The sequence below is a fragment of the Patiria miniata genome, unplaced genomic scaffold, assembly GCF_015706575.1.
Source record: "Patiria miniata isolate m_02_andy unplaced genomic scaffold, ASM1570657v1 HiC_scaffold_5, whole genome shotgun sequence".
Classification (NCBI taxonomy): Eukaryota; Metazoa; Echinodermata; class Asteroidea; order Valvatida; family Asterinidae; genus Patiria; species Patiria miniata.
In genome coordinates, this window is record NW_024037072.1 from 26,223,399 (window position 1) to 26,244,397 (window position 20,999).

At 38.9% G+C, this 20,999-nt stretch overlaps 1 protein-coding gene across 1 annotated transcript; it reads left to right on the forward strand.

Annotated features, from left to right (window-relative positions):
• The first annotated feature begins 15,175 nt into the window (after positions 1–15,175).
• Positions 15,176–16,702, forward strand: LOC119741847 (beta-2 adrenergic receptor-like). Its single transcript, XM_038217754.1, has one exon. It carries the CDS (start codon positions 15,188–15,190, stop codon positions 16,295–16,297), a length of 1,110 nt encoding a protein of 369 aa, XP_038073682.1. The 5' UTR covers positions 15,176–15,187; the 3' UTR covers positions 16,298–16,702.
• The last annotated feature ends 4,297 nt before the right edge of the window (positions 16,703–20,999 follow it).

Consider the following 20,999-nt stretch of genomic DNA (forward strand, 5'->3'; position numbering starts at 1 on the left):
ATTAGCATGCTTGATACTATTCACAATGGCCTTGATAAGGCTGGTAACTTTGTAAATTTATGTGCAGTAGATTTTAGCAAAGCTTTTGACCATATCAATCACACAATAGCAGTTGAAAAGCTTATACATTTTGGTGTTGACCGATCTCTCATTCCAACAATATGTAGTTTTTTATCACATCGCTCCCAAACTGTTCGTTTTCGGGGCTTTACTTCCACCCAGACGCGGTTCTAGAACCAATATTTTTGGGGGGCTAGCACGGTGAATCCAGAATTTTTTCAGGGAGACGTGCTGAAATGTTGACCGGTTATTTTTTCCAGACACTTAGGCCTCCGAAAATCAATAGGGGGGGGGGGGGGGGGCTCGTGCCATATTTTCAATGGGGAGCGCCAATAAAATCCTAAAATCATTCACACCTATATTAACTAATGCACACTTGTCAGTGCAATTTTTTTTTTTTACGGAATTTATTTTGGGGGGGGGGCTAGACAAAAAAAAATGGGGGGGGGGGGGGCTACAGCCCCCCCTAGCCCCCCGTAGAACCGCGCCTGCTTCCACCCCTCTCAGTCTTACTTGTGGTGTCCCGCAAGGCGCAAAACTAGGACCAATCATCTTCCTTGCCATGGTAAATGATGCTGCTCAAACACTGGCAAATCGCTGGAAATATGTTGACGACCTCAGTCTTCTTGATCATCGAGTATTCAGTTACATATTGACTCACTTGTGGACTGGTGTTCCAAAAATGATATGAAACCAAACCCAGCAAAATGCAAAGCTATGCAGATCTCATTCCTACGCAACCCACCTCCTGCCCTGCATCTAAAAATCAATGATGTCCAACTTGAGGTCATTTCGTCCGTTAAACTTCTTGGAGTGACCATCCAAAATGACCTTAAGTGGGACCAGCAGGTTCAGCAACTCATTACGAATGCCTCACGTACAGACTTTACATTCTTAGCAAAGTTAAAGGGAATGTACATCATTGGCTTTTGCTGTAATTTTCAGAAATGGACTATTTGAGGGTTTAGTATAATAGATCAAATGTTGTTACACTGACAAATTTGAAGTTTTGTGTTTGAAACTGCTGGAAAAACCAAGAAAAACCAAATATGTTCAAATAGTCTGGTTCCCTGACTGCACCAAAGATGAAATTGATCAATTTATATATGCCGGAAAATTGTAAAGTAAGTGTAACAGTCTCGCTGGCCTGCACCCGTTCATGAACATGTAACCAATAGCAGGCAAAATTTGCACTGAAAAAAATGGTACATTTGGAGCAGTATAGTTAAAAAATAGTTAGGTTTTTCCAACGGTGGTCGGCCGACCACCATTGGAAATTTACACAAAATAGCACTTTTCTATAAAATGACTTCACACCAGGTGCCATAATTTTACAGGATGCTTTAGACTGTCATTTACCAACATCCTAGTAAGATATTTTGTAAATATTTGGTAGTTTTGTTTTTCGTAGTCTGCAAATGTTGTATATTCCCTTTAAGAAAAATGGTGTTAAAATTGACGACCTCATCTTAATCTATAAGAGCTACATTCGTCCTACACTTGAATACGGTGCAGTGGTGTGGTCTTCGGGTCTGACTGTCAATCAAGTTCAAAGTAATGAAAGAATTCAGAAGCGTGCACTCCGCATAATCCTTTACCCAAAAGTCTTGCCATATAACGATGTTCTCAATCTCCTGAACATCCAATCGCTTTCAGACAGGCGTGTTGACCTCACCACTCAATTTGCCAAAAACTTGCTTACCTCTGAAAAACACCGTCACATGCTTCCCAACCCAAGACTCTCTCTCACCAAACGAAATCTCAGGAACTCCAACCACCTTACCATGCCTCGTATCAATACTCAGAGATATAAACAATCTCCTGTCCCCTCTATGATCAGATTAATTAATTGTCAGTAGTTGTGGTTTTTAGGTGTTCATATACATGTACTTGTTCCTCCTATCTTATTCTATATTAATTACTCAAATTTTATCTGTAATGTGAGTCACTGTTATTGTTTTTTATCTGTTCAAAATTTACTGTTTACATGTATGTAATGCTTAGCAATCATTGTAAATATTAATTATTACTGTAAACCAAATATTTTTAGTCCTTGGACTTTTTCTTTGGTCACCATTTTTTTTAACAATAAAACCGAAATGAATGAATGAATATCTCTACGGAGATATCTCTATTATCATTATCTCTATTATTAACAGAGATATCTCTATTTCTAATTGAAATATCTCTATTATTAATAGAGACATCTTTATTTTTGATTAAAATTCAAGAATGCACGCCATACTGGTAAGATGGGTGGCTAATGCGTAAAGTACTTGCCTCTATAGCTCTCACCACTGATGTGGCTTGGGTTCGATTCCTGGCTCGGACCATAATGAATAGAGTTTTATCAGGGAAACTTTTCTCAGGGCTCTCCGGTTTTCCTCCCGCCGTAAAAATGAACAATTTCGATCTGGCTGTGCTCTGTGGTCAGACATGGTTCGTATGGTGGCAGCTTAAGGCGGCTTACATGCATTCGGCTCGCCCACGTTGTAGCTGCCTCTTTCGCAATTCAGCATCTCAGCTGCGAGAAAAGTTAATTAGCCCCCTCCCCCACCCCATAAAGTAATGAATAAATACATAAAAATGAAAATAAGGTATAGCGTTGTTATAGCGTCGTGTTTTATAAGGTTCACGTGGAATGTTCCTCTCTAATAAAGTCGCTCTCATTGAACTTAATTTTGTAAAAAGTAATCTCGTGTGATTGACAATTAATTGTGGTTATTCTACCGTTCCCGCACTTGGATTAGTTTCGTCCTGCGGAAAGTCATTTCTTAGGTACAATTAGGAATGTTAAATCTAACAGTTGTAATTCTTCCGCAACCCAGTTGGCCCTGTAAACCTTAATAATAAATAATTATAATTAACATTGCAGACCATGAAATCTACTTTTGACGGTCGATACTTGACCATTTGGGAAGTTTATCGGTGTCCGCACTGGGCTTAATTTAAGTTGACAATAGTCTCTCCGTAAAGTTTACAAGAGTCTCCGGTAGTTTTACCTAAACAAAGCCTATATGAACACGGCTTAGACTTTGCAAAAGGCCAGCATGGTATTATAATCAATAATGTGACACAAATGTCAGTGTCTATAACCTCAAGCTCTTTGAGTTGTGTTTGGTGACTTTAATAAGATAATATCGATTACTACATCGATTTCAAATCTGACGCAAGTAAAGGTAAATATTATCACTAACATTTGTTCAGTGTTTGTAGCCAATTAAAAAGAACGAAAAAGGGAACTGACTCATGAGAGTTTTTTTGTTTTGAGGAAAATTTGTCCACTGACGTTGTGAATATCCTTGATGTAATACCCTGCGGATTCAATTAGAACCGGATAATCAGCTCCATGGGATTACATTGTCCTTCCAATCTATGGAAGGTCGTGGCGTTGGAGATGGATCGTCTGTGGAAAGGTTTTCATTTGGAAAACGTTTTCTAATAGTTTAACGAATTTACTTTTCAGTAACATTGAAGAAGGAATTGTTGCTGGCTTTGCGGAACGTCCATCTGCCTGTCAATAAACGGATAATAAAAGGGAATGATCGGAAGTTGAGATTCTTCTTACTTTAGCGCGATCAAGACAGGCAGCTTTGACAAAGAAATAATCGAATGTTACAAAGTGACGTCCACCATTTTCAGTTCGCTTGTGCAAAACTCCTTTTGAAACGAGGAGGAGTTGTTTTCCGGTGCACATTTTGTAGTAGAAAAGCCAAACTATAGTTTACAAACGTTTGAATTATTCAAATATGTATGATGGAAAGTTTGTAAATTCTGCTGAAAGTCGAGTTTTTTTTCCAAGAAATAGAAATATAGCGTCCTCTTTTGAAATTTCGAATGCAGTCAAATGACACCAGATAATTTCATACCTGAGGAGCAATCACTCTGCCAAAATATCAGTAAAAACAAAAAATTAGTGTCAGCTGAAGACAAAGTGTAAAATTGTGTAAAACATGTGCTTCGCGTGGTTTGTTTTAGTTTTGGGTGTTTCTTTGGTGCTTCACGTGTTTTTAGGGGTGTTTTTTGTTGTTTTTTTTGCATGTTAGTGCGGCATTCAGACTTGACCAAAATGTCAGGAGGTTTGTACGCGTCCAATTTCTCTTTTTGTGGCGATCAATCAATTTGCAGTACATGACGAACCAGCAATTTGGTTGGAGGCTTCAAAGAGGTTTCATTCAGACTTTCAAGTACAGGGTTTGAGTAAAAAAAAAAAAAAAGCGGAACGTAAACCCCCAAAAATATATTTCATATTAAAAAACGTATAGCACCAAAATTAATAATGACTGGAAAGCCAATTTCATAAGCTACTTTTAGATGAAAAAAATACTGAAATTGCTCAATCCGTTCAAAGAACATTACCATGTAAACGCAATGACCCTTAAATTATTTTGTGTTTTGACTGTTTGGAACAATAAAGAAAATGACACAGAATACTTGTTTCAACAACTGTAGTACACAATATCTTTAACAACCCTGGTTAGGCAAACAACACGATTTATAAAATCAACTTTTGTGAAAGACAGGCCTTCAAAAGGACTTTGTTGAATATTTGTAACTTTCAAACTGAGGTTTTATCGCTGTTGATGTTTGAATACAATTGTGACGACGATTCTTGAAATCGCATTTTTGGACGAGATAGGTTTTAGGGTCAGTGTTTAAAATATCCTTTAACTGATTGAGCAATTTCAGTAATTTTTATCATCTAGAAGTAGCTTTAAATGAAATTGGCTTTTCGGTCATTGTTGTTTTGGTGCTACACATATTTTTAAATATGAAATATAATTTTATGGGTTTGGGTTTCGCTTGTTTTGACTCACCCTGTACTGTAGAAACATACACGGGAATCAAAGGGCACTACGTACATGTAGGCATCTGGACATAATATTTTGAACCATTACAAAAGATGCGCGAACGGGAATGCATATGCGGCTCGGGGGAAAAATAACAACTTGCTGTTTATTTCTCGTATATCACCAGACAAACCTATATCTATCTACATCTCAACATTTTGCTGTTGGCTACGCACCCCACATGGTTTGCCCGATTAAATTATCGTACAAGAATGGTGGTTTAAATGCACTTTTAACGAGCCGCATATAAGTATTTCGTATTTGCTCCATGAAATAGTCTCTAATACGGTGTAGGGTTATTGTATAACATATAGTTTGTCTATTGATTAAGTCAGACTTATGAACCGTGAGCATCTTGATGTAATCAGCATGAAAGTGGACTGGGAAATCTTGAGATGCTTATGTTTTCAGGAACACTGTGTCTTGGAAAGCGCCCAATTGGGCTACAAAACACGTTTTTCACGCGTTTAAAAGTAGAATATAGACGTCTACATAACCATATTTTAAATATTGGCCATTTTGTGTTATTCTTGCAAGAACGAATTTCAGGGGTCAACATTTTTACTCTGAAAACATCGAGCTGTTTCGGTGCTAGTCGTGATTCCATCGATCGTTTGTTCGGAGTTTGTAGCCAATTAAAAAGACAGAAAACAAGAGACTGACTCATGAGAGCTTCTTTTGTTTGGGGAAAGTTTGCTCAATATATTGTCCGCTGACGTTGTGAATATCCTTGATGTAATACCCGGAGGATTCGTTAAAAAGCAACTATCACTGTAACCGGTATTATGGCAGGTGATCAGTTCCTTGGGATTACACTGTACTGCCACTCTAATCAAAGGTCGTGGCGTTGGAGATGGCGGTCGTTTGGTGGAAAATAATACTTTAGCAATTTGCTTTTCATTGATTTTGAAGAAGGAATTGTACAATACTGGCCTTGCGGAACATCAATCTGCCTGTCATTAAACGGATATTAAAAGGGAATGATCGGAAGTTGAGATTCTTCTTACTTTAGCGCGATCTAGACCGGCTGCGTCGACAAAGAAATAAATCGAATGTTGCAAAATGACGTCCACCATTTTCAGTTCGCTTGTGCACAATCTCCTTTTTAAACGAGGATTTTTTGCAGTTCCAATTTTGTTGTAGAAAATCCAAACTAATTTTACAAATGTTTAAAGGATTTGAGTATAAATAATGGGGAAAAAAAACTATCTGAAAGTCGAGTTTTTACAAGAAATGGACAAAATACAGCATCATCATGTGATATTCCAAATGCAGTCAATGGCACCAGATAATTCCATACTCGACGAGCAACAACTCTGCCTAATTTTAGTCATAACAGCAAAGCAAGTTTTTGGTTTTGTTTTTGTTTGTTTGTTGGTGCTTCAGGTGTTTTTGCATGTTAGTGCGGCATTCAGATTTGACCAGTATGTCAGGAGGTTTGTATACGTCCAATTCCTCTTTTTGTAGCGATCAACCAATTTGCAGTACACGACGAATCAGCAATTTGGTTAGAGGCTTCGAAGGGCACTACAAAATGGGCGCCACCAGTATGCGTTTCATGCAGACGCGTGCATAGCTATGTTCCCCAATGCCTATATGTTTCCCGAAATCCTTAACCTAACCCTAACCCTTATCCTAATCCTAAGGATTTCGGGGAACATCGGTATTGGGGAACATAGGTATTGGGGAACATCGGGTAGACCCCCATGCAGACTTATACGTACTAGAAACATACAAGCGAATCAAAGGTCATTACGTACATGTAGGCCTAGGCATCTGGACATAATATTGGGAACCATTGTAAAAGATGCCCAAACGGGAATACATATGCGGCTCGGAAAAACAACCTGCTGTTTATTTCTTGTACATGTATATCACCAGACCAACCTATCTACATCTGAACATGGTTTGCCCGATTAAATAATCATATATATATTTTTTTACCTAGCCAAATAATTATTTCGTATTTGTATCATTAAATAGTCTCTAAAAGGAATATGTGCAAGAGGAGTTATTGTTTCATGTGATCTATTGATGATCATGTCGGAACCGTGAGCATGTACGAACAAGTTTGTTCAATTGTTCCTGAGTTATAAATGAATAATAATCTCGCAAGTACTTTGATACATTATGGTGCAGTGTTATACTCAAGTACATTTCCACGAGAATGGGTATGAGTACGAGTACTTTGTCATGAGTACCAATATTTTTCCACAAGTATGAGCTCATTTCAATGTGTCACGTGATTTAAAAAAAAAAGAGCAGTGAAAATCTTGAACCTTAAAAAACATGACCTGTAAACGTTTTTTTTTCTTTTCGTCGTTTTTCAGAATTGAAGGTCAGCTTTACCAGTAACCAGTATTGACGTTTCGGCATTGATGACGGCGATTTTTTCACTGACATGAAGTTTAGAATTTCTTCTTCAGTTAGAATGTAACATTTCAATCATACCGAGCATATTTTCTGAAAAACACAACGTTCGAAAGGCCATGTTTTGGGGGTTCACGAATTTCAATGCTCTGTCACAGCGTTTTAGTACGTAATTGGATTAGCTTTCCTTGACAACGACCGACGCTTTGCCTTGGCGACCATATGGTTGACAAGGCTGGTGCAGCCTATCTTGGGTTTGTGTTGTGGAGAACAAGGCATTAGATATACATGTAATGGACCAATCAGAAGATGGGAATGTGTGTCGTTTGGGGGGGGGGAAGTTGATTGATCACCCATGCCGGAGTGGAGGATAGTTATTTTCAAAAAAACCCCGCGTGTTTACTGAAGTGAAGCCTTTCTGTTTTATGTTGTCATTTATAATACATTAACCAGTCATCAAGTGCTTGCGTTCTGCCTGATTGAGTACTTAAATGCAAACTGCAACGCCAGTAGAATCGGGAAGATAAGTAAGTTACTGAAACCTCATAGTGTATTAAATTAATGTATAACTTTGAGGTCTTTAAATAAACAAGGCAAGACTTGCTTGTCCATTCAAGCTAGGCCCGAATGTCACAGGAATCAGTGATATTTGAAAGCGGTAACAATTATTCAAATGGTATGAGACAGTGAGATACTGGAAGTCCTTGGTTAATGAGTATGAAAGCAAAAATTGGCTGAGTGCCTTTCAAGTATGAAGCATGCAGTCATCCTAGAAAAGGCATCCCTTTTTCAACAATAACACAAACATTGGTGTCGACGTTGTAAATAAAAATCTAAAACTTGGACCACGTTAGCCACAATTTGTATTAGTATCTCAGAACGTTACACTGCCAAGACCTTTCGGATATTTTTTTCTCTCATCGGCGGGAACGTGGTGTTTGGTCTTGAATGTGTGACAGGGGCTTCAGTTATCCATTTCACTTCAGTTGTACAGTTCGCTGAAGCGCAAAGCCAACATAAAAAACTCAAAAGTGGCTTTTCGTTACTCCCTGTACTTTTTTGTTCATCACGGAGTAGGCGTTACCGCGTTACCCTTTGTGTAACCCGTCTGATACGCAACGATTTCTTGTCAGGATTTGGAGGGTATGGTGTACTATTGACGACACACCGCGTCGCCCCTTCAACACGCGACGCGACGGCACGACGGCTACATTGCGTCATGTCGTCTAGTCGTGCTAGTCTATTGAATAGCCGGTTCCACACAAGCGTCAATGATATTCGCGCACATTCGGTGGCTAATTATGCCAACCAAGACTGCGTCTTGACCTACAGATTTTGACCATTCAGCAGGCTTTCTATCGAGTCTTCCTTAACCCGTTGTTTAATTACAAAAACATGATAACCAAATTGACCAATCAACAGCTTAGCCCACATTTCTGATCGAAATGACATCACAGTTTCTTAGGTAGACTCTGATTGACTGGCACTCGTGGTTGCATACAATTTGCATGCTGGGATATTATTATTAGACGCTCGGTGAGTGGCACTGCACTATAGTGCACTGCACTACTCCTGATCCCGCGACTACACTGTAAACAAAACCCGTAAAAACACTGTCCATTTCCCGTATTTTTTTACGGTTTATTACCGTTATTGCTCGAACCGTCGCAAGAAAGAACGTACTACGTGCATTTCCCGTAAACCTTGGTGCCCTGACGCAGTCTGGCACTCACAATGCTTTGTATTTAACTTTTCAAAACCCCTCCCCTTTCAAACCCTCACAACCGCCTAGTTTTTAAAGCTGTGATTCATGTGCACTCACGCAAGGTTCGCTAAGTGCTGATCATTGTGCTGTCAAAGCCGTAATGCTTTAATATTGCAGAATTTGGAGAACCAATAAGCTAATCCTGCGGCGTTTACCAGCAATAGGTCATAACATTTACGGGAAATTCGTGTTAAAATTACGGTCACCGTCATTTTTGGAAACCCGTAACTGACCGTAAGTTTACGGTCTTTTGTTGGCAACCCGTTTGACAGTGCTTTTACAATTTTAAAATTATGGGCAATTTTGTTGACAATGTAGCGTTTTGCCGTCGTTCACTCTCAATTGTTTTTGTACACAGTCTGGCGTCTCGTCGTGCGTCGCGTTGTGTCGTCCACCGGTTGTGTCCTGTCGTGTCATTGTTGTGCCTTAACGTCGCTCCTTCTTGTGGTCACTTTCTTATGAAATCAGATTTTAATCAAGTCTGCATTAGGCACAAGTACCCTTGAGAATGTGGTGGGAGGTTTAAAAAAATACGTTTGGCAATACAAAAAATAGCTCATCATCAGCAGGAGTACTGAAGCGGAGAGGATTAGTTAGGAGCTGTACAGCCTGTCTCCAAAAAAATGATACAATCGAAAACGATTTTTTTTTTCAATATTAAATCTCAACATCAGTAAGTCGTTTTGAGCATCACATTAAAGAAAAAAGACCAGGCTTTCCAATACTTTTTGTTTCATCTCATTTGCTTTTGTCAATCCAGAGATAACTCCAGTTTACTGCGAAACACAAAAATCGAGTTTGTTTCTTTTGCCAAGTTGCAATCTTTTGTGAGCTTCAAGACAGCATGGCACAGTGCTCAAAACAACTCTGCCCATGCATAAAAGTGGCACAAAATCGATTTTGGTATATCGCACTAAATTGATTATATCTCTGAATTGACAAAAGCAAATGAGATCAAACAAACACTATTGGAAAGCCCAGTCTTTGTTCTTTAACATTATGCCAAGTAAGAATTACTTATTTTGACATTTCATATTTAACCAATTTATTTTCTGATTGTACCATTTTTTTAGACAGGCTGTATAATTTGGAGCGTTGTAGTAAACAACGCCATTCTGGGCGTATAAACCGACGCTAATATCCAAGATTATATTCCTATGCATGTTGCTTTAATATAACCATTACATTTTCATAACATTCCAATTTTTTTTGATTGACGTTGAGTTGATATAATTGCTACACAGGAAAGGCTGCCAATCAGACTGGTTAATGAATAATCATCAGAGCCAGAAAATATTGTGCCCAGTTCTCAATCCTTCCCCTGTGAGTCCTCCTTGTCCAATGGCAATTAAGTTTTATAATTCATCATCTGTGTAAAGGCTTACCATTTCTATTCTTTACCTTAACCTTTACCTAGGCGTCGTCCATCCACTGCAGGATGTAGACCTCTGTCCGACCTCTGCAGGTTGTTCTTTCCTTTGCTGTCCTTGTCCTTGTCCTCCATCCAACTTTGATAGTCATCTCTCCATCTTTTGTGTGGTCTGCCTATAGATTTTGTTCCGTTCAAGGTTGCCATTCTGTTGTACTTATTGTCCATCTGTTGTCTGTCATCCTGTGTTTTATATTCTCTTAAATGGTTTATCCATGCAATTTTCCCCAATTTGCACAACTGAGTTTCAAACAAACAAGCAAGCTTTAAATTTATTGCAGCACCAAATGATGATTATATAATTCCGTTGGGTACTGTAAATTATTACATGTACCTGTTGTACCAGCAAACCTCGTGTAGTTTCCGATTGAAATCAGACTCGGGAAAACTCTACCTGAAGCAAAAAAAGTCAACGGAATTTCAACATTGAATGATGGATTTGCCGTGAAAAGAAATTACGAGTTTACCGAGTGAAATAATGAATTTTCCGAATGGAGTGATCAATTTGCAAATGGAAGCATATATCGTCGCGTTTCATACCCACTCCAGTGAATTCAGAGGGCATTATGTACGTCTTGTTGAATCGTAGAGCTGGATTCGATAACAATCGTTACCCAGGTGATGTCCAAATAAACTGCGTACAAGTGAGGGGTGATATCATGGGGCACTCACGTATATTTTAGTTGAGTGTATTCATGTAAGGTTAATCCATTGTCACCGTTGTTTGTGCGTGATCATTGTAAGTTTAACGAGCGGCGATGTGATGCGATTAAAAAGTGCAATATTAAAAGCGGAAATTTCTCTCGGTGGAAATTTGAAATTTGTAACACTTGCTTGGGTTGGACCAGCACATCTATTCCCTACAATTAAGTTGTGTGCGAATCGTCACACCCTCCGATATCAATTTTAGGGTGGTTGCAAGTTATATTAGATCGTTTGTTTTCGTTTTGAGTACGTGAAACTTAATTGGGTCAGATTTTGTCCATTCTGTGCAGACGCAAAAGAAACTTCTCTTGCTGACAATATGTTTGGTATGTCTTAATTAATTAATTGACATCGGGACAAGAAACGTTGTCAGAGAACAAAGACAATTAAACCTCTCTGTTGAAAAGCGTTATAGCTTGTACTCTGAGAGCCCCATAGTGGGACATATTAAGGGGGTTCTTATCAGATCGGTGCTTATTTCGTCAATATGCTTCCTGAAAGTTTCCTTGTACCCTTTGTTAGACTTTGGAGCTGGCAGAGTACAAGCTACAAAGCTTTTCACAAGAGAGGCTTGTCTTTGTTCTCTGACAAAGGATTTTGTCAGGGTGGAAGGATCTCCAAAACCGTTGGGGGAACTAAGTAGATAACAGGCTTGGTGTAGCTACTGAACCTTGACGGAGTTGAAATGAAGCACTAATCATTGAATCGCGTTCAAGCTGCTGCCGGCCTCCGATATCCCTGAGGACACGATGAACGGATCTGACGCCTTTTTCTACGGTATTTCCACCGCGACCTTCAGTCGTTCACAGTAACAGTCAGTGTCCCATGGGCGGCACTTGGCGAAGGACCGTACACGCTTCTCGGGGAACTCGGATCGCTAATTCTTATCTGATGTCCTTGGAGACGGAGCGCACTTGCCCTTTCGTGTGTTTGCCACGTTTTCTTCGATTACATTTTCCGCTATCATTTGTTTGTGTTTGTTTGCAATTTCGGAGCGGTCTAATAGAAAAGTCTGTATTCTGTGCATGTTGTATTGGGGGTTCAGGACTGGGGAGTTGCTATCTTACCAAATGCGGTACTCACTAACTTGGAAATTCTTTATAATCTTAGAAACGAAATTTGTAAACAAAACTTTCAGCCGATTTTCTACTTCCAGTTTTTCCCAAAGAGCCACCAAGTCTTTATATTTGTCTTTTCAGTCTGTGGTACCTTAATTAATTTCTCCTTTATTTTCAGAATAGACCTAATGTTGAATTAAGTTCGTATGCCAAGATGACGGCCAAACCATTGCAGATAAACCTGTACTGTATGAAATAGAGGAAGACTTTGCAACAATGCACACAGTCTGACAGTTATGTCCGACAAGCCACCTATAGAAATAACAGATCTTGACTTGTACAAATAACATGTCATATCGGGGAGTAATTGTCTCGTACCGATAGGCCTATTAACTTTTCCTTGAAGTATGACAAGAAAGAGTGCGTTGTTTGTTCATGATGTGATTACTTTCCGCCGATCAATTCGTAATGAAGGAGACCGTGGACGTTATGTTGTCATCCCTGGCTTACAACCTGTCACTCTTGATGGTTCATGAGGTGATTTGGATTTATTGGCTTTTTCGCAAATTTGCGAAAAAACCTTTCTTTTTGTTCTTTCCCAAGATCTTCTTCTTCTTCTTTCTGTCGCCTAAATCCCATAGACTTTGTATACGTATTTTTCTCAATGCCACTTTTGGCATTAATCTTTGTCATACATCATTCAAAGTTAATACAGGCATAGTTCCTATGGCTGAGTTGTATGCCGAAGGGTGACGTCATCATGACGTGACCATGGGTCACGTGACGTCATCACAAACGTGCATATTTTGAAGTCCTATATCTAAAGAACTGTAAGTCCTATTGGCTTGAAACTTGGTATGTAGGTAGACCGGGATGTGTTATAGGTAAACATTGAGGTGATGTCATGATGACGTCATCGTCCGATTTTATATGATTTTTTGAATTTTTGGACCTTTAAGCCATATCTCACGAACGCAAGATGCAAAATTCAAAATTCTTTTTGTATTATGTTTGTTAGGTAACAGGTATATGTACAAAATATTGTAAAATGTGTGACGTCATCATAACGTCATCAAAAATGCGATATTTTTTTTTAAAACACATATAAGGGAAAGTCCGATCGTCATGAAACTTGGTAGATAGCTAGATAATAGTACTAGTATGCAAAATCCGGAATGACGTCACCATGACGTCATCGCATGATTTTTAATGATTTTAAAAAAAATATTTACAAATTCATTCCCCTTTCAAAATTAAACACTTCCTTTCGTTGCATTGACTTCAAGCTTGGTACAAACCAAGACCACAATGCAAAAATGTGCATTGACAAGTGTTATCAAGATGACGTCATCGTAAGGCATGTGACGTCATCATAAAGGTGCATTTTTTAAAGGTACGTCTGATTTAATATGGATTTATTTTTTTTTGATGATAATATATCTCACAGACGCTACATGCTAAATTTTAAAAATTCTTGTACCGTATAATTTGAAACGTTGTACATGCATAGTATATGACGTATTATTGATAAAAAAAATTGCATAATGCGAAAAAGCCCTATGTTCTGTTGCAAACAGACATAGATCTCTAGTTAAAATTTGTTACGCCCTGAACACACTGCGCGCAGTAGGGTTACTCTATTGGGTCCAAAGTGCAGAGCAGTAAATTCAGATTCGCGCTGCATGCGCTTTTTTAATACCAAGTACGGTTTAAAGGCTATGAGAAAATCTGGCGCCTGCAACCTATGAAACATTGTGACATTGTGGCCTTGATCTCTTATAGTCCTCCTCTAGGTATCAGTAGGTTTTGTAATTATCGAAATGCATTTTTAAATGTGGATCCTCTCTGTTAAAGTCTGTAGCCAATGAGGCATTACGGAATCCTTGTTCAATTTTTTTGTAACATCTGCAGTAATGCATTGAACCGTAGGATTCCCGTAAAATACGGTATGTAATATACATGTAGCGTATACCTTTAAATCAATTGCGTCTGTACTTAGGGATATGATTGATTTTAGAGACGGCGTCGTTGAATGTGGAATTTTTTAAGGCAAAATGTCTTTGAAATAATTAACGATATCTGTGTCAATTTACTCTTTTTTTTCCTCTGTAATTTTCTTTGGTCTTCTTTGTATATTTTTGGTTGTGTTTATTAAATTTTCTGTACTTTTGTGTCATGAATTTGTGCGAATAAAGATATTATTACTATTACAGTGACAATTAAATGTGGAATATTGGGTACCTCGACAAAAGAACATGTGTTTGAAGCAACGGTTACGAAAAGAAACGTATGGCTGTAATCAAGACTAGCGATCCAACGGTTTGATTTATGAGTACCAACAATGTGTACACCGATATTCATTCGCATGGTATTAATTACACACAAAACCAGCAAAATGTTGAGGTATAATGTTGTGTTGTGTATAATCCTTTGAACTATTTTTCCAAATATTATGATTTCTTGGGAAACATTCTTTGAGAGCCGAACTGATTTGTTTCGACCAACCGTATCACAACGGGTAGAGCGCCGCCCCATCGGTTCCGAGGCTGCATGTTCCCCAATACCTATATGTTCCCCAACCCCGACCCTAAGGATATTGGGGAACATAGGTATTGGGGAACATCAGGTTGATCCTGGTTCGGAAGGATCTGCAATATTAATCCATATATACACAACGACCGTTAGACGAAATACATACCGACTTTTGAGTCGAGATATTTGAAGACTTATACGAGTCTCGTTGCAATGACATCTGAAATACCACACCACTCGGCAGCAGTGATACCGACGTCATCATACGTTGAAAACCAGGCACGCATACACATGTGTGTCGTTTGGCGAGCTTTGGGCACTGCAGAGTTTGCGTTTGAATTGCCGCACACTCTCCACATCTGCCAACTGTCGCGGCACGGTATATTAACTTCAAACAAATTCTTCGTTATCTGTTTGCATGATGGCTACCACCGATGTAAGTGTCGTAGAGAACAGTTTCGCGTCGTCAGATTACAGCCTCCTTGGCGCATTCTCGCACCCTTTACCCATCGAGATTGTCATATCTACCATTGTATGGCTCATGTGCTTTCTGGCGGTGTTTGGTAACATTCTGATCTTCGTAGTGATTCTCAGAGATAAGCAGCTGAGGTCCAATGTAGCCAATATGTACATTCTGAACCTTGCCAGCGCAGACTTGTGTGTTGGTATCAATTCTCTGACAATGAACAATATTTGGCGATATACCGGCAACTGGCCCTTTCAGCGAGCCGTGTGCACCTTCTGGACTGTCGTGGATTATTCGGCGTGCATGCAGGCCGCCTTCGCAGTGACACTCATCAGTCTTGATCGTTACTTGTTAGTAACCAAGTATCTCCAGTATCGAAAGTACCAGAGCAGGGTTATGGCAGGGGGCCTCATAACATTCACCTGGACCGTCGCGCTGGTATTCTACGCCATTCCCATCCTGGGCAATGAGTTATGGCCTAATGCGAAAGCCTACGGTGTTGTCAGCTACTCGGTAACCTGCGACTTCGGTACGCTGTACATCCTGCCCTACAACATCGCCCAGATAGCCATTGGTTTCGCTGTGCCTGCAGTTATCCTGACTTATCTCAATGTCAAGGTGTATTCCAACATCCTGCAGCGATCTAAGGGTTTGGTTCGCGTGGCGGTAGCTCCAGCTCAACCCAGTGCCACTACGGAAGGTGGGAACGACCCAGCCCTGCAGCACGGCCCCAACGCTGATTCAAAAGTGAATGCGGAGCCGGTGGCGTGGAACACCAAACGGACCTACAAAAAACACCGGAAGGCTGCTATAACGCTTGCCCTTATCGTGGGCATGTTTTCCATCTGCTGGACCCCCTACTACGTCTTGCAGTTGCTGTTTGTCGTCGACAAGATCAAGTTTAGCTGGTTGCTGTGGAATGGTGTCTACTACACTGTATGGGTCAACTCGGCGATCAACCCGTTCATCTATGCCGCCACTAGTCCCCGAATCAGGCGGGGTATTATCAAAATCATCTGCTTTTGGAACACTCGCCTGTTGAGGAAAATACGCCCACTTTAAGAAAATTATATTGATTGCTTAAAAATGTGTTCCCCATAGATAACATTAATTCCCAATTTGTACTATTTTGGGTTTTTTTCTTGCTATGAAAGCATGGTTTCCGCAAATTTCTGTAGAATTGTGTGGTTGACGTAAACCTGAAGAAACTCTCGGGGAAGATGATGACGAAATAATTTATGTGGGAAGCAAAACCCGACAATGATAGTCCGGGAATCCATCAGACCCAGACAGGAACTGAAAGCCAAATGCCAGTAACGGCCTTCATGTGAATCGAACATGGATCTCGCCGGAGGAAGACATGACAGTTTCTCTTCTATTCCCTTAGAGCCGACCGACGCCACTAAGCCTATATTTATTGTTTTAGCATCTTTTCAGGCCATTTCTTGAGGTAAGAGACTTACAGTCCAATAAGAATTGACATGAAAAGTAACCAACCCTAACATTTGAGTTAAATTAACAACATACTTTTTCCTCAAAATTTTTACTCAAAATCCTTTATGATGAACGCACACAAAATCATATTGAACCATTTTTGTCGATAGGAAAATATCATTTTTAAGCTCTTAAAATGGCGATTCTACACTCCAGAAATCATATGGCACAATTACAGAAGCCCAAGTTGGATCAATGCTAATCCAATACAGGCTAATCCTAAGTTGGTCACATTCCAATACGGGCAAGAGAGCATGGCAGCTTCCACAAACACCCATGAAACTCACGTAGCAACTTGTTACTAGTAATAACGGAATCACAGACTCAGTTATAACAATTAGTGCAATCCAATCGATATTAATTTAACCGAATTAATATCATTTTATAGTCAGACAAATTATGTTGCTGTCAAGATCCGATTTTAAGCATTTGGGGGACTTTTGTAAGTGTTTATATTTCTGTTATAAAGGTTACTTTGAATAGTTTTACGGCTATTTACACGAAGGTTTACCCCTAATTTTTTTCCTACTATGGACAGTGACATTCTTGAAATGCTTTTATCATAATAAATTTGGTCATAACCTTCACCAGTAGTTTGGACCTTTGACATTTTACATTTTTAGGTTGAAAACTTGCAAGAATCCTTGCCCGTTCATTCAAAGGTAGGATTTCGCTTAGATGTCGGAAATACATGCCTTTTTTTATAAATTGCACATCCCTTCTGTTTTTTAATTAATTAACATATTCCCCCAAGGTTGATTTCGATTGATTTTATTGAGGGACATAGCTTGAGTTCCAATAAACACATTGCCATCAAAATTTGCCTGTTAACTAAAACGTCAGGGTCGTCAATTCGTACTGGTTTATAAATGTCTGGCGAATATTTCTTGATTTATATATTGACAATGGGATAGCTAGGTAATTATCTTTTAGAAGCCTCGAATCGTGCGTAAGGGTCTTATTGTCCGCATGATCAAAGTGCGGCCTTCAAAATCATTATTTATTCACTCGAAATATCTGAAAAGGGTTCAGGAAAAGTAAGAGGCAACAGATTATATGGAACATATTTTGATCTTGTATATTACGTGTACACACAAAGTATATCCTATGTTGATCCTGTGTATGTTTACAAAAATACGTGAAGTATATCCCAGCCACATTGTATGTTTCCCCCTAAAATAATGGTATCTTTGTTTCATATACTTGGATATTTGAGTATGAATGGGTGTCACTTGTGTATTTAAATCGTAATGGTAATTATGCTTGTGCCTTTTATGCAGTGGTTATGTGGAAGTTTTTTTCTTTGTGAAGAAAATAGAGCATAAAATAAGTAAACCATGATTTGTAACGTTATAAACCGTGTGGTATATATGCTTATCCAAATTTGAGTTAAATATTTCTAATGGCCTTATGAGCTAAAAACATGTTCATTGTCATGAGTTTTTTTTTTACCAACACATTTCCAAATCTGTAGGTTTAGGAAACACAACAGAATGAGTGTATTGCATATTGGCACCGACAACCATTTTCTTTCGGGGACGAAAAGGAACTGTTGATGTTCATTTCAAGTTAATGACCATGCCTATTATTATAATAATAACTGTTGTCAATTTTTTTTCATTGAATGTAGATATTCATTTGTCCTGAGTGAACCACGCTGTTAAACTCCAGATTTTTCCTGGCCAATTTCGACTAAAATTCGTGTAATTTTAATATCTGTCTCATTTAAATTTTTATTGAAACTGGCTGCTTAATTCCTGAGGCCTACATCAACATTAGTCGTCAAAAAGGAGTCACCCAATGTCATTGCTTGGCATTCTCTAGACGAAAACGTTCAATCGAATTCCAATGTTCGTTTAGTTCATTCCATTTCGTCGAAGTCAGTAGTCAGAGGCTGGTTGATAAAGAATTCAGTTTTATTGGAAACATTCTCCAGTTGTGAATTCAAATTCGTTACTGTGGTATGTGCTCTCAGACTCATATTCATTATGTAATTGTATTTTTCGTGGAGATTTCATGCTGCGCGGTTCTTATGATAAACAAGTCTCTGTCAAAGCACTGTTGAGACTACCGATGTGTGGCCAATGTAGTTAGGTATAGAAGCTGATTAACGCGTATATAGAGAACAGCGCCCGACTAGCCACAAATAGCAGACACTCCAGGCAGCTAAGGACTGCCTCCAATTTGTATCGTGAATATCAAATTAAAACCCTCAAGTTTGATCTGAACTCGGTAATCTGCGTGCATTTGAAAGCGTTAGAATGAAAATGAACCAACGGGGAAAACCTATATTAGATTAAACTTACGATTCGTCAATATAAGTGCACATTTTTAACAGTGTTATAATAAGGGAATAAATGTGTGCATGGGAGGTGCTAAACACTCTGTTTAAGACCGGTTGAAGTCTGGATGCTGATAATTATACCCGAGCCGAAGGCGAGTGTAAGTTTCAGCATCCAGACTGCAACCGGTCTTAAACAGTCCTGGTACCAGATTTCAAAGGAGTCAATATTTCATGTGACACTGGAAAAGTGTTTAAGACCAGCCAGCCAAGTCAAGCCAACCATTTTAAACCGACCACGTGACGGGCTCCCAACCAATACTGTATGAGGTATTTATGAGTGTGCAGTTTGTCATTGAACGTATACCTTATGGTCCACACATAAGCAGCATGCCTTAGAAAATTACACCAAGTGGTTGGTGCAGTAGATTTTGTGCATCGTATTGTATATGAATTGCAAAATCTAGTTTTATGACAAAAGTGTTATTGTAAGTGTAGTCATCAGTTAATTATTGACTATTGGCATTTAACTGAGTTGTTGATCAGTGTTTTATAGTAAAGAGCAATTCCACGGTAAAGTAAATAACTGTAATTTTTTGGAACACTGTAACATTAATTCCTGTGTATTTATCACACCCAACTCATCGTGAGGTTGTGGGTAAAGATTTAATGTGTAATAATTGAGATTCAAAAAGTTTACGTGGGTCAGTTTGAGGTCAAAGTTTGGTGAAGTACGAAACTAAAGACTTGCCCTCTGAAGAGTGTCATCGTAGAATATAATCGCCCTGTGCCAAAATTACTCAGTAGATGGGAAGATTATTCCTTTAAAGAGAAGCCGAGTCTGAGTTATTTTGAATTTTGAAGGAAGTATAATAGTCAGGTAACTGACGTTAGTTTAAGAAACCTGTGGCTCGTGTACATGGTAAAAGTTGGGTAAACGGGTTGGTAATTGTGCCCAATGTTGGTCAACAAATCAACTGCCGACACTCTTGGGAAAATCACTTTTTACCAGAATAAGTAAACGATTAGTTAACGTCATACTAAGACATATCCCAACACTGTTTTACCTAAACTTTTGTGTGTGTAAAAGTATTAATAGCGACAGGAAACTGTAGAAAGGAACCAATAGGCAATTTGTAAGCATCTTAACACAGGTGAGATTTTTGACTTACAGTTCATATATTTTCCTTATCAAAGAAAACTTTGCATGAATTAAATATTTTATCAAGTTATACGTATGACCTGATTGTCACTGCCTAAAAAAAGCTTCAGTCTATTTTTTCATTGTAAAGACTTTTTGGTGCACATAATGTAATAAACGTATCAAATAAAACGAAAGCCGGGTTTGCAATGGAATTTTTGGGGTAAAACAAATGGAGACTTTTGTCAACTTACCCAAATTAGGCCAGAGCGGGCGGACGCTAAATACTTCCCAAATGGTCAAGTGAAGACTGTCGATTGTAAGTTTCAAGCTTCGCAGCCCCAAGTTTCACAGGGCATACAAGACATCGCGGAAGAATTTCAATAATTGTTAGTTTTACGTATAACGAATGAGTTTCCACGGGCCGAAATCAATCCAAAAACCCAGATGCTGGGTAGAATAACCACAATGGAATGGTAACAATCACACTCGGTTACTTTTTACAAAATTAAGTGCAATGCGAACGATGCTCAACAATGCAATTCTTCCCCAGATCTCTGTCATTATTATGATGCCGATTTCTGAAAGTTCTGTCGAAATTTGCTGACGCGTGATGTCACCAAAGCATTTCGGTGAAGGTTTTCCTTGTAACCCCCCCCCCCATATCTCCTTACGCGAAATTATATTAATAATGTCTATAGTTGCAAATCATTCTGACAGCTAAGCAGGCTGGCAGCAAATGCCTAGATTTCTTAAGATAACTAAAAGTGAAATGGTGTTCTCAGCTTTTCGACAGGTATAAAGCTTCATTTATTTGACGCAGACTGAAAAAACGCCCAACGTTTAGC

What these genes read in the sequence shown, in the direction of transcription:
- LOC119741847 (XM_038217754.1), top strand. Translation starts at nt 15,188, where the DNA reads ATGATGGCTACCACCGATGTAAGTGTCGTAGAGAACAGTTTCGCGTCG.